Genomic DNA, 15,266 nt, shown 5'->3' with positions numbered 1-15,266 from the left:
GATGGACTGCTCCAGATACACCAGCTGTGAGCTCCTGATGCAGCTTGCAACCAGCTGACAGTACTCCTGCCCTGAAAGACATCTAGGATGGATAGAACCCACAGTCATGGACTAAATGAACTCAGGAGCCATCTTGGAGGGACAGCTATTGGCTATGGAAATGACACCTGTTCTTCTGTATATACATATATATATATGTGTGTGTGTGTGTGTGTGTACATATAGAGAGAGATATATATGTATAATTGGAAGTTGGAATATCTGGGCTTGACAAAGATGGTATAAAATAAGAAGTGGATAATGTCCTGGTTTCAGTCACAACAGGGTTCATTTTTGCAGGAGGAGCATGTTCAGAACTATCTCTCATCATTTCCAGGGGTAGGGGAAGGAGCCCCTTTCCAGGTCACATAGTATGGTGTGGTCAAGCTGGAGGGCTTCGTGGTATAGTGGTGAGAGGTTAATCATTTGCCTATTGTACAATTTGTTATTAATATTGTTCTTGTTTGTTTTCTTATTTCATTGCTGTTTGCAGTAAATTGTTCTTACCTCAGACTGTGATCTTTATCTTTTGTGCCTCCAATTCTCTTCTCCATCCTGCTGCAAGGGAGAGGGAGGAGTACAGGGAAGCACATGGTTTGGAGTGTTTCACTGAGAGCACAAAATTGGGGAATACCATTCCTAAAGCTTGACAATATGCGAGTGAAAAAGTACAGCTCCTAAAGGCCAAGTTCAGATGGATGTTTGACTTTATCTACAAATCATTTTACTGAAGTCACAGTACTTTTCAAAGGGAGTCTTAAAAGTAAAACAGGTGGATTATTCATTCACAGAGAAAGACCAAGTTCTGCTTACTTTCTAGCAGACATAAATGACTACTGCATGGACTATGGTATAAGTACATCTAGGTAAAGGATCAAAAGGTAATTCTTCTCAGAAAAAGTCTCGAAGAAAAATAATCTTTGAAGTCTAAGATTCAAGTTCAAAACACTTTTCATATAGTAAATACTATGAATAGGATTGGGAAAACGAAGGATTAAAGTTCAAATACTCTTGTAAATAGAGTGAGGGAAGAATATATTGAGTTTCTTTTTAGCTTCCTTTAAATTTAACGAACAAGTAGTTGCTAAATTTGTAATCATACCCTATCCTCTTTAAAAGAGTCTTTGACGATGGTCGCTGTGTTGTGCAATGCCCTAGAGGAAAGTTTGAATTCAAAGGACAATGTCATGTGTGCCATCACACCTGCCTGGATTGCAGTGGAAGTGAACCTAACAAATGCACCTCTTGTGGAACAGGTAAGAAATATTTCTTCTTGCCAGTTTTTTTCCCCTCCCTTGGCCTCCAAGTTCCCTTTTCCCCCAGCTCTCAGGGCCAGTTTTTAAGAGTCAATAAAATGAGTAGCGCTTTTGCTACCAATCTCTGTCGTAATCTTGTTGTAACTCTTAAGGGTATTGGAACTCAATTTGTTTTTTAAATAGTACAAGAAAACACAACTCTGTATTGTCCTTGCAACTTAATGCATTTCTGTTGGTATATTTTCAAGAGGAGCTACGTTAACAGAAACAGAAAGACCAGCACGGGCGGTGGGGGGGGGGGGGGGGGGGGGAATGGACAGAAAACCTATGTAGCCTGTTTCTGGAAAAGAAATTTCCATACATGCCTCCCCCAGCCTCTGCACAGGATGTGCTATACTGCAAGTTTGCACAAGCAGGCAGGGAGCCAGGCTACTTTCCATAACATCTGTCTGGGGAAGGCTAAGAAACAAACATGGTGGGTTCCACTGCAGATTGCTGTGTCCCTACAGCTGAACAAACAGAGTTTGCAAAGAGAAGCTTACCACTAACAGACATTTTTATAGAACTTTGGTTGAGAGGCAGGCAAATGTAGTTAGATTTGTGGAAATGCAAAAAAGCAACCCTTCTCCTTTTGAAGCTCCGTTTTAAAAATTATTCTGTCTTGTCTCTGTAACACCTAATGGCTGTAACACCTGAGGCTGTTACATACAAGTATGCTAACTAACCTGAGCTTCCTTTGGAAATAAGTATTTAGTTTCTAATATACTTAATAAAGAGCAATTTTTAATGAGCTTTATTCTGAGGACTCCCAATGGATTCACAGCCTTTTTAATTTCACCTGCTACTTCCATGTCTGTCCTAGTCATCAGTGTCCCAGGCTTTATTTAGTAATAAGTGTTTAGATTACAAGCAAACACTAGCATAGCTGGCAATTAGTCATACTGATTGTGATATTGGCTTCTTCACTTTGGGAAATGTGACTCAGTAGGTGACATTTTCAAACAGTACTTCAGGCCTAATGTGAGAGCAAGTGTGTATAGTTGTTCCTTAGGTCTGTTCCTTATTATAGACAGAAGTTCTTGTGTTTCTGTGCATTAAGAAATGAAGACATTGATGAGATTCACACCCTTAGGAGTCTGGAAAAGTTAATTATAAAAATTTTTGCGTGAAAAGTAAAAGAAACAAAGACAGTGCTTCTGCTATTATTGCTATTATTGCTACTATTGCAGCAATTAGTCTCTATTGCTGCAATTATTATTATATTGCAAGCACTTTCAAAAATAAATTATGGTAAGCAAATTCTTGCTCTGCAGTTAAGGCAATGAAATACACTTAGCACAGTAATGTATATTGAAGGGTAATTTATATTGAAGGGTAACCTATTAGAAAACTACCCATGTTACAGCAGATGGCACATGGAGTTATGGGTGTTTTCACAGGTTTCATTCAGAAGGATTTGAAGCAGGGAACCTCCCAGTTCCTGTGCACTACAGAATGCTAATGTACTGATAGCAAATAGCTGCATATTTGCTATTCAAATTCAAATCTAGATGATTCACTAGGGTAAAGATTACAGTTGAATATTCTAGGGACGAAGACTGGTCTTTTCCAAAGGTGAAGTGAGGCACTTTGCTTTCCTAATAGTAATTCTATACCTGTATGTACAATGCAGTACAAATACTCATTTTTCCTCTGCAAGGGAAACTCAGTGGTGGAAAAGCGTTGATCATTATTTTACTATGTTGATGGATGTAAACAGTCATTATTCAAGCATGACATCTTTATAAGCCATAAATCTCCAGGAAAGCGGAATGTTTGAGGTCCTGAAACTCTTATAGATGCTAACTCATCTGGCGTAAAACTGTACAAATCTAGCAGTCAGTGTCTCAACCACAGAACCAGTGTTTTGTAAAGCTTCTTCTTATACTGAAATGCCTTCTATGGCTGACAACTTTTTCCTATTTGTTTGCCACACAGACAGAAGAGGGACTGAACGTTTCTTGTATCGAGGGGAGTGCAGAGAGAGCTGTCCTCCAGGTCACTACCATGCAGAGCATACCTGTATGCCTTGTTCTGGCCACTGTGAGGTGTGCCTGAACTCCCATCACTGTAAAAGATGTTTCAGAGGCTACTACCTTACTGAAAACATGTGTCAGAAGCATAGTTGTAAAGAAGGTAAGCATCCTTCAGCAGGAGTTAACAAATATTCTATTAAATTTGTTACAGAAATCTGGTTAAGCATATTAACCAAATCCTGTTTTGGAATATACAATCACACCTGACCTCCAGGCCCTGAAGTTCCTACTCTGATTCCCTTCTAATGTCATGTTAATGTAAAATAGCAGTATTTTCCTCAAATTGAGTGGGGTTACACAAGAACAAATGAGAAAACAAATTTCTGTGAGTATTTCTCCTTTTTTGATTTGAATCAAGTTTATTTCCAGGAACCTTGCTGAGTCCTTCCAGATGTAGCCCTTTCATTATCTAAAATTAACCCATATTGATGATTTGCAAAACACAGGTGAAGTGGAAGATCCTGACTCTGAAGACTGCATACCATGTTCAGATGGATGCCAGAATTGCAAAGAAGGTAAATATTCTCTTTATTAATCTTTATTCTTATTCTTAAAGTAGGGAAAAAGTAGTTCTCCTCACTCTTTTCACAAGTTTAAGTGCAAGCTGCTGAGTAATTAGTCAAGAGACGTTAAGGAAAAGTATCTGTACTATCTTTGTTGAAGCTATCGGATGTTATTTCCCCATGCTAGTATTTTCAATGTTCTTCACAACACTTATGACTTAAAATTCTTTTTTACTCTTCTGAAATAGTTTAGTGTCAATCTGTGTTTCGAATTAAGGTGAAATGCATGATGCATAGGAATTTTTCTTAAAAATAGTAATTGCAAGTAATTCAGAGAATGATCTTTGTATATTAACTTAATAAACCTGCATAAAGAGACTGGAAGGCTATTCATACAGAAAAATGGCATACAGAAAGAGAGGTTGTGCTCATTTACATTTTTTCTCAGATGATCACTGATATCCTAAATATTAATCATCCATAACATTTGCTACATATATACTCTCAGATTCTTGCACTTAAAGTTCTGACTTAATATAGGCCCTTTAAAGCTTGAAGATCAACAGAATGGCTGCAGGTAAAACAAAGACTGAATTAGTTTTCACTGCTGTGTAAAGTCAGAAGTATTAAGATGCCAGAGACTAACAATGGACAGTGTATTAAGGAAACTCTTTATGGTTATGATGCATATATTATTGAGAGTCAAAGACAATGCTTTATTGTTAGCTCTGTTTGGAACAGAAGCACCAGCAGTGGGCTAAAAGCACAGTCCCAAGCAGATTTTGCAAATTACTGTGTTTTCCTGAAATAAAGCACAACTTGTAAGCTTCAACTTACTATAAGTCTGGTAGATATGCTGTTTTCTTGTGTTTCTGCTCTCAATATTCAATGAGTTTTCAGGCATATCAATAACTTAATTCATAGATAAGTTGAGTAGAGTAATAAGTTTTTCATGTCTAATCAGAAAGCTAGAGAGAGAGACTTTCATTAAAAAAACCCAGCAAAACAAACCTAAAACTGAACTGCTTGTCTCATAGAAGAAATTGATTTTTTTGAAAGCTGTAAAGAAATTGCACTGCCATAAAAATACTTCAAGTACTAAAACAACTAGATGAGAAAATAAGGAATGTGATACATTTAGTTTCATATCTAAATGGTCTTTCTACAGACACTCTTAAAAATTAAGTGAATGCCACGTGGTCTTGCAATCTCTTTTTGTCTTATCTTCCTTGCAACACCACTGATGAATTCAATCTGAGTAAGAATTGCAGAGCAGGTGTAGGAGTTGTTCAATGCTATGAACATTTCAACTAGAAGTGTAGTGGGGAAAAAAAGAGAAATGTAGTCATTATAGCAACTGGAATCAAAATTATATAGTTCACATATTGAAAAGTAGTTATTCATATATATAAATGCAAATACATTTTGTGCATATTTGTGGATCTACAGAAGACCCAAGACCGTTCTCTCACAGAAAATCTCCCAGCACCTGCTCTTTCTGAAGTGTTTTGAGATCCTTCAATATAAACTCTAAGAAATAAAAGTAATTAACTTCCTTAGGAAGTTATACTGAACACAGAGTGACTTAAAGAGTTTTTATTAATTCAAAAGGGAATATCAGGCCACCATGACATTACATTGTAAATAGGGAGCAATGAAATGTAAGTGCTTCTCTTACTGTCTACAAATTACAAAGATTATTATATTTTTCTCTTTTTTGTAGACACAAATTTAGTTTTTAGGAGCGATAGATAAGCTAATTAAGAACTACCTGTTTTCATACTAGCCACACACATTTTTTATTCCAAAATTTTTTTCACAAGGCACCAAATAATAAATTAAACCACTATCTGCAGTCTTGGTCAGTTTTGTCCTACTTGGTACAGGTGAGAAAATTAATAAGATTTGTTGCCTTTTGGCATGGTGCCAGAGGCCAACAGAATAGAGCAAGTAGTGGAGGTAGACTGTGTGGGCAACCTCTCTTCTTGATCAGTAGTGACACTACATACAGTTTAAGACACAGGTATTATACTTTTATATTGGTTTGATACTCCTACATCCCATATCAAGTATTTCATAGGAGAGTGTAAAACCCACCCAGTAAGTAACACTGCAGGTTATTCTTCACCAGGTGTGAGGAGGAATACTGACAGTGTTTGTTTGTAATATTTTCTGAAATCCTTATGGAAGATAGTTTTCCTCCAAGTTTGGAGTCAGTTTTGTTTTAAGGCACCTGTGTGGCAAATATGTCCTTATTGTATCAACACTGGAGGTTAAGAGCAAAGATAGGAACTGTCAGAGAGACTTAATCAAGGACAGGTAAGTCTGTGTAGTTTAAATACAGATGATGATTTATTTTAAATTCAGTCAATTCTTTTCTTTCTGATTTGCTTCATTGATTACTTGTATTCTGAGGAGATAAAGAATCTTTATTGCTCATAAATACCATTCTGCCTGCAGGCACCGACGAGATGTGGCACATGTAATAGGAACATTGCCTTAGAAAGCACTAATCACAAAAATATCTATGGCTTTTTGTACACAGTGTCCAAACAATGGCTATAGATATTAGGGTTCACCTTTGTACCTTCTTCTGCCCACATACTCTTGAGTGCATTTGACTCTGCTTGATGCCATACTAGCCTAATTGGCATGCTTATGTGTACATTTTCCCACGAGGTCTGAAAGGCAGACTCTTTCACAGGCATTGAAATATGAAGGGATAGCCAAAGAAGTCAAGTCTTAAGGGTAACTTCAGTACGGATGTTTAATTCTGAAGTCTTACAAGTTTCAAATATATCACTACTGCAATGCAAGCAAAGACAAACACAAAATCGGACAAAGTGTCTAAGAAAGTAAGCTAAATACATCACAAGTCCACGCTGCCAAGATTATCTTTATGGTTTTGGTACCTCAGCTCTGGTAACCCGATTCTGGACACTCTGAGACTACTTTTTAGAGCAGCAATGAACTATTGCCCCCTCTGGTGCAGAAGTATCCATGGGATCTTTCGCTTATATGTAGATATACAATATCTATGGATTTGCATATATACACTTCACTAGCAGAAACTGCCACACCATTAACTAATACTGCTAACTAACTATAAACACCTACTTCATTGAGGAGGAAGATGTTTGCAATACATGGAATTCAAGTGGATCATTGATAAATTCATAGTAATCAACTGAAGGATAGGTCTTCCTCTCAGAAGCAATTGTGAAAGTCAGCCATTCTCCCAATTTGCGTGCCAATTTTCCTGCCAGTGATCTCCCATGGAGCCACATTTTCCTGACCCACTTCTTAATTACTTGCTGATTCTTTTCCACTCACCTCACCCAACTTGTGAAAGTACATCATCACATGACATGAAGAGTTCCCATGGCTTCCCACAGACTACCTCGTCTCCATGAAGAAAAATACAATGTATATCAACTTTTGACCCATGCAGATTTCTGCAGAGAGCAGCATGACATGGCTTTCCAATCTTTACACTAGGACTATTTTCAAAGGCTAACACTCAGAATAAAGTGCTCCTCAGTAGGGTGCAAAGTGAAGAATGTTCAGCAAACAGTTTTGAAGACACCTTTCAAAAGAAACAAACATTGAGAAACCCCATGGAGCAGTGTCCCTGACAATAAAGGCCTACCAAAAAGGCATTTAGGCCCAAGTTTGTCCCCTTGCTCCAGTAAAGTAGAATCACAGAATCAGCCCAATTGGAAAAGACCTCTGAGATCATCAAGTCCAACCCTTGATCCACTATTGCTGTGGTTACCAGACCATGGCACTAAGTGCCACATCCAGTCTCATCTTAAAAACCTCCAGGGATGGAAAATCCACCACTTCCCTGGGCAGCCCATTCCAATGCTTGATTACCCTTTCTGTAAGGAAATTCTTCCTAATATCTAATCTACACCTCCCCTGGCACAGCTTAAGACCATGCCCTCTTGTCTTACTGATCGCTGCCCGAGAGAAGAGACCAACCCCACCTGGCTACAACCTCTTTTCAGGGAGTTCTAGAGAGTGATGAGGTCTCCCCTGAGCCTCCTCTTCTCCAGGCTGAACAACCCCAGCTCCCTCAGCCTCTCCTCATAGGACTTGGGCTCAAGTCCCTTCACCAGCCTAGTCGCTCTCCTCTGGACCTGCTCCAGTACCTCAATATCCTTCCTGAACTGAGGGGCCCAGAACTGGACACAGTACTCAGGTGTGGCCTCCCCAGGGCTGAGTACAGGGGCAGAATCACTTCCCTGGACCTGTTGGCCACACTGTTCCTGATCCAGGCCAGGATGTCATTGGTCTTCTTGGCCATCTGGGCACACTGCTGCTCATGTTCAACTTCCTGTCAATCCAAACTCCCAAGTCTCTCTCTGCCTGGCTGCTCTCCAGCCACTCTGTCCCCAAGCTGTAGCACTGCATGGGGTTGTTTTGGCCAAAGGGGAGGACCCTGAGTGGCCAAAGTGGAGAGCCTGAGCAGCTTTCAGAGATCACCCAGAACCTAACTATTTCATTTGGTCGGGGTTATAAGGTCTATGTGCAAACATAAAACTATAAAGGCAGAAAGTGAGAATAAATACTATCCAAATGATCCACAAGATCCCTTACACAGAGTGAGATGGAAGAAAATACAGTCTATAAGGCAGTGAGAGTGAGAAGAAAGGTATTTGGAGAAGACTTAAGGAACCTGTGAGGTAGCCAAAAGAGCAGCACTTTGAACCGACTCAAGCTTACAGGTACAGATTTATCATTACATGATAAATGAGTGAAAATTGATCTGGTTCCCACAGCAACCTAAGAAAAACAAACTTAATTTCTTCAAATCATGCCTGATGATGAATAGACCTTGGCTTTCAAGACACCAAGCAAAATTATGATGAGGATCCTTTTTTATCTCAGAGTAAATCTTCTGCAAGAGGTTAATCTTGCAGAGGAGGTTTTAGACTTTTTTCCACAAGCTGGAGTCAGAATATGCAATCTGTGAGAAAAGAATGCCCAGCACATTTTGGAACCGTGCTCTGATTTTCAGTACTGATGTTTCAGTGTAGGTAGAACATTACATTAGAGTATGCTGTGTTTTGTAGAGTATAGATAAAAGAGAATTTCCTTGTACATTGAAGATACAAGATGTATGTATTCAAGAAAACTTCATTTTTTGGTAATTTTTCTTTCTTTGGGAAAAAAAATTACTTCCTGAGTAAAATCCAGGCTAAGTGAAAGCCATTGGAAAAACTTACGATATGAGATTGAACCATAAATTCTGAAAACACAGAATATTCCAGATTTTAGTTTAAAGTTCTCCATAGAAATAAGAGTACAGAAGAAAACTACTGGATCAGACCAGAACTCATCTAGCTCAGAACCCACTGAACAAACAATGAATGTATTTGTAAAATTACTTATACAACAAAACATGTATTGCTATTTCTTCTACAATTTGCAGTTGAGGAACTTAATGAATCGAAATAGTCAAGAAATGTTAGCTGCTGAATCATTCAGCTGGAATCACTGAATTAAAAATACATTAAAATAAATATAACCTAAACCATCTGCCAAGCAGACCCTCTTTTCAAGGAAGTTTGCTGCCTCCCTGGGGCCCAAATCAGAGATCTCATAAAAAACCTGATTAGGTTAGTACAGCCTTCAAAATACAGCCTACCTCTGTTTTCACATTGGTACCAGTGATGTTTCAACAAGAAGATCAAGGTCAATCAAAAGAGATTCCAGGACCCTGGAAAGACCAAGTGGTAGGTCCTACACCTTGGCCACAATAACTCCCTGCAGTACTACAAGATGAGGGTAGAGTGGCTGGAAAGTGACACAACAGAAAAGGACCTGGGAGTACTGGTCGACAGCCATCTGAACATGAGCCAGCGATATGCCCAGGTGGCCAAGAAGGCCAGTGCCATCCTGGCCTATGGCAGAAATAGTGTGGCTAGAAGGACTAAGGAAGTGATTCTTCCCCCTGTACTCTGCATTGTGGTGATCAGCCTCTTCTTTCAGGCAACTAGTGACAGGATAAGAGACATAGACTTAAGGTGCACCAGGGGAGCTTTAGTTTGGACATTACAGAAATGATGATTAGACATTGGAATGGACTGCCCAAGGAGGCAGTGGAGCCATCATTCCTGGAAGTGTTTAAGAAAAGACTGGATATGGCACTTAGTTCCATGGACTAATTGACGTGGTGGTGTTTGGTCAAAGGTTGACTCACTGATCTTAGAGGGCTTTTCCAGCCTAATTGATTCTGTTATTCTTGATTCAGGAGCGCAGGTAGTGTTTTCCTCAATCCTCCCACAAAGAGAGAGGGATGTTGGAAGGAACAGGTGAGCCGGAGACATAAACACTTGACTCCAAGGCTAGTGCTTCCATCAGAACTTTGGTTTTTTATAATCACAAGATTCTTCACCTGGGATAGAGGAGTTCTGGACATGAGTATAGACTGGGAGAGGAGTGGCTGGAAAACAGCCCCGCAGAGAGGAACCTGGGAATGCTGCTTGACATTAGGTTCAATGTGACTCAGCTATGTGTCCAGGCAGCCTACGGGGGCAAACTGCATCCTGGGGTGCATCAAACACAGCATAACCAGCCAGAAACAGTTATGCCACTGTATTCACCCATGGTGGGCATCACCTGAGGTACTGTGTGTAGATAGTTGGAAGGCCTGGAAGGCCAGTCATATAAAGAATGGCAAAGGACTCTGGGTTTCTTTAGACTGGAGAAAAGGAGTCTGAGGGATGACTGCATTGCTCTCTACAGCTTCTTAAAGAGGAGAAGTGGAGAGGGAAGTGCTGATCTATTCTCCCTTGTGTCCAATGAGAGGACATGTAGAAACGATTCTGAGCTGCATTAAGGAGGTTTAGACTGGACGTCACGAAGCATTTCTTTAACCACAAGAGTGGTCAAACACTGGAACAGGGTTGACCAACTAGGTGTTTGATGCCCGAAGTCTGTCAGTGTTTCAGAGGCATTTGGACAATGTCCTTAATAACGTGCTTTAACTGTTGTTCAGACCTGAATTGGTAGGCAGTTGGACTAGATGATCATTGTAGGTACCTTCCAACTAGAACCATTCTATTCTATTCTAGCAACTCTACCTCATTGTGTACTCAATTCTTTGGGCTTATACCAGTCTAAAGCTCAGCCTCTTGATCTTTCAAATAAGGAATTGCATCATAGAACCACTTACTGACTGTAGCATTGGATTCTCCCCATATAGAGAAGATGGCTCCAAAGAGTTCTTCATGCATAAATATGTTTTTAATGGGGGACCAACAGAATCCAGATGTTCAAATTAGTGGTTAAACCTGTATTGATGTCTAACATAAATTTAGGACCTTTGGCCCTAAATCTCTATTACTGCTTGTAGGAAAGCATCCTTTGGGTAATGTTTTTCACTCAAAGGAACTACCTGTGTAGTAGGAAACTATTCAAACACAAGGGATAGTCTCAACACAATGTTCATGTTCAGAAAATGCAACTCAACACACAGAAAGTTCAGTTTTAGTAGTGTTCAGCTTTCTTGCATCTTGAAATCATCACACTGAGATTTTGCCAGGTGGAAACCATGGCGAGTAGAGTAAGATCAAAAGATAACAGAACATCTGAGTGATAGAATAGAACCTAAGACAAACTGCTGACGTCCTGATCTCATTTCTGTTGAAGTACTCTTTTCTTTTGCTAGGAGTAGGAATGAACTCTAGTTCTTCTTTGTAGCCCTGTAAGCAATAACTTCTCTGCTTGAAGTCACACTTCGGAGCTTCATATGCATTGCAAATCTCACTACAGAGATTTGGGTTGGGTCAACAACGTCTGGTCAGATACTAGGGAGTTCTCACCCAATACATAGTTTTTCAGTCAGTTTTTTTTAATTGAGATGCCATAAAAACTAAAGAAAAAGTGGTCTAGCATAGTTAAAACATATAATTATTCTTGCTGGTGATATATGACAATTTATGGTTCATTTTTTTAGATTAATCTAAATTATTGTTCAGGGGTGTAAAAGACAAATAAAGTTGAGCAGTAACTTCTGAAATTAAACAACTACTGCAGGCTGGCCATTAAAGGAAAACTGCAATGTAATACAAAATAATTTTCACTACATTTAATTAACTGGAAAAGAAATGTAAACTAGACATTAATTCCCAGGTACAGAATATCCTGAACTACTACTGAATGCAAAATAAGTTGAATGTATTCAGCACACTCCAAGCTTATGTCTGAGCCAATTAATAGTTAAAGAAATTAATTTTTAAAAAAAATTCATAAACGAAACAGGAAGCTAAAACAAAAATTCAGGTCCTGCAGAGTGTACTGTTGCACCCTACTTCAACTCTCTGCTTTATTGTATACAGCAGATAAACTCTGCATATGAGTCACAGCAAGATCTGGGTCTAGTTGAATGGAATCCTTTGAATAAATGCTACTCCAAAGTATAGTGGGCTAGCCAGTTAAAGTTTCCAGAATTAGGATCTATCTAAATACCGTGAACACTCAGACAGAGTGAAAGAGTGACAAGGATGTCCAAAATGATCTGGAACTAATTTTTAATGTGGAATAACATATGTATTAAATATTTTATTAAGCCTCTATAGTAATGTTAAAAAAAAACACAGACAAACAAAACCCACAAAAACCAAATTACACTGTTCCTTGACATATTTGAAGCAAAATACCCTTCCAGCATAACAATGCTGTGCTTTTAACATTAATGCCCATACCGCAATCCCAGAGTAGAAAAGAACACAAATTCACTTCAAATCAGAGAGTCCTAACAGAATGCATGACTGTTTGACCTTTCACCAGTATTTAATCTTGACACATACCTTTTCTGTATTATATCTGTACTCCAAATGAATTGTACTTGAGAAGGCTAGGTGTGGAGAAGGGAACAGGAATATCGGTTTATTACACACAAGGGAAGAAACCAAATTACTTTTTCTATGAACTCTAGACACTATTTATTTACCTAAAAAAAAGACAATGAAACCAGAACGAAACAGGGGAGTATTTTGTGTCTAAGGCCTTATGTTTTAAAAATAGTTGAATGCTGCTTTAAATGCTATCAAAATCACTTTTCTTTCTGTCTTTAAAAGAGTGAAAAGATAAAATCAATACAAATGGAAACTCTAAAATATACATAAAATATTAATAGCTGTCAAGACAAGAAGTCTTTTGGAGCATGACATCATATAGATCAACCCCCTTTGCACCACAGAGATCTCATTACTCAGTGAACATAGGATGTTGATTACCACTAATCCAAGAACTGATTGTGGCAGATTTTAAAAGAGGACAGTGTTAAAGAACAAACCACATGCATATATCCGTAAAATTCTCAAGACTTAGTTCATTCTTACAATTAATTTCCAAGATTTTGCAAACACTACACATGTTACATATAAAATTTGCTATTGCAGTAATAGTTACTTATTTAGTCTCCTCTTTGCTGGCTATTAGATAGTTGCCCTCTTTGCATTCCTTTCCAAATTATGTTAATTATTCCTCAACAGTTTAAATTCAGAAACTATGACTAAGTACAGAAGGTAATAGATCTTCTCTTTAGTGGATGTGTCTTTGATAGAAAGAGGAATGTTTCAGTAAGGGTTGATAAATGCCATAATATACTATAAAAGAGCCTCTAAATTAACTCACACTAACATAGTCCAATGAGTGCATGATTTCATTTTGCAAAATTGTCAAGAAATTCTCCCCTGCTCCTGCCGCCAAAATCTTAGGTTGAAGAAGGCTTCAGGTCACTCCCAAATGAAATACAGCAAAGCAACTATTCTTATGAAATTTGTGGCCTTCTAATAAGGCATTTACTATTACCACTTCTGTCTAAACTTTGTGTAAGCAGCAGAATACAAGTTCTATTAGTGATACTTTTTTTTTTGCCCTCTCCACACTATGTATTCCAACTCACAATCTAAATTAACTATTTTTATCCATGTTTTACCAGATATTTTCCTTTAGATCCTAAATCAACTCAAAATATGTTATCTTTACTTAATGGTCACTTACCTAATACTTGTTTCTTCTAATCTCTTTCCAGAGAAAAACCATAAATTTTGTCTTTCTTTGCAATTACTGCTGAGATCTGACTCAAACTGAGCTACATAGATAGCCATCCATACAGGTAAAACTGAGAGGGCAGTTAGGAAGAAACAGTCATCAGAACATCCCACAGGCAAGAAAGGAAAGAGTCCTTTCTCCATAAAAGCCAGAAAGTCCATGGAGAATTAGTTACTAAACCCACAAACAAATTTAACGATCTCTTTTGGTGTGTCCTTGTCTCAGTTTAAAGGAGACTGAAGTGTTTTGCTAAGGAGGATGAGTTATGCGGTAGACCAAACTCCTCTCTCTCAGTAATTGTAAATCCAAAATTAAGAGGCTCCAATCGAGGAAGTACGGAAAAAGGGAAAATAACAACCCTTTATTAAAGGATATATGTGTATTGGCAGAACAACAAAAGAACATAAAAACAATTAAACAATAATCCTGTAACCAAAAGTCCCCTTCAAAAAGGAAACAGTTTGATACTTCTCTGTCCTCTGGCACAATTCTGATCACAGTTGGCAGGGGCACCGTTGGATCACTGGAGGAGCAGAGCCTGCAGCGCGTGGTGTTGGTCAGCAGGGTGCGCTGTTGGGCTCTGGATCGCAGGAAAAGCTGAAAATGGCGATTTCCCCCCCACAGAGGAGGGAAGGGGGAAAAGGGGAAAGAAGGGCGGTTTCTTTCCCACGAAACTCATATTGTCTGCGGCTGGCTGTGGCTGGGACTTCCCCCTTTCCTCGATGAGCACAAACTGCTGCCAAAACACAGGATCAGAGGAGGGAAAAAGAAAAACGACCCCCTCCCCAAAAGGTTCCTCTGCAGGATGAACCAAACTTCTCCCATGAAATCTGAGCAGGTCCGGCTGGCAACAGAGCAGACCATAGGTAAGCCGAGGCCGGAGAACAGCCAGATGACCAGGTCAAGAGCAAAACAGCCTCAGAGCTTTTCCAACACACACCTTGCCCCCGTTAAGGCAAAGAGTGAAGTGCCCCCCGTTTGCAAGGAGAGGAGGAGAAAAACTTCTACCCCCATCCTGCAGTTTTGGAAGGTCCATCAGCCTGGAGTGCAAGTCTGCCAGCTAGTTCTTTTGTATAGTCAATTACCTCTTCCCCCTCCCTCGTTCAACATCCTTCTTTTACAGCAGGACAGGGGAAAGGAAAATTTCTGCTTGGATTTTTAGAATAAGTAAACCTATGACAGTACTCTATTTTTTTTCCATCAACAAAAGAGAAGGACTGTATGTACCAATATTATAATAATTTTCAAAAGGTATAAATACTCTTATTTATCACTGGCTCCTAACAATACTATGTAAACACTTCAAATGCAAAAAACCACACAAG

General features: G+C 38.9%; 1 protein-coding gene across 1 annotated transcript in view; it reads left to right on the top strand.

Annotated features, from left to right (window-relative positions):
- PCSK5 (proprotein convertase subtilisin/kexin type 5) overlaps positions 1-15,266 on the top strand; it is a 261,077-nt gene that overhangs the window by 212,927 nt on the left and 32,884 nt on the right. Inside the window, exons 22-24 of the mRNA XM_027729025.2 lie at positions 1,159-1,295; positions 3,273-3,470; positions 3,817-3,885. Of these exons, the coding sequence (XP_027584826.1) occupies positions 1,159-1,295; positions 3,273-3,470; positions 3,817-3,885 (404 nt within the window). The remainder of the gene's footprint in view (positions 1-1,158; positions 1,296-3,272; positions 3,471-3,816; positions 3,886-15,266) is intronic.

This window comes from Pipra filicauda, unplaced genomic scaffold, assembly GCF_003945595.2.
Source record: "Pipra filicauda isolate LSUMZ 115617 unplaced genomic scaffold, ASM394559v2 scaffold37_size4185640_pilon, whole genome shotgun sequence".
NCBI lineage: Eukaryota > Metazoa > Chordata > Aves > Passeriformes > Pipridae > Pipra > Pipra filicauda.
This window is presented reverse-complemented; position numbering and strand designations above follow the sequence as displayed.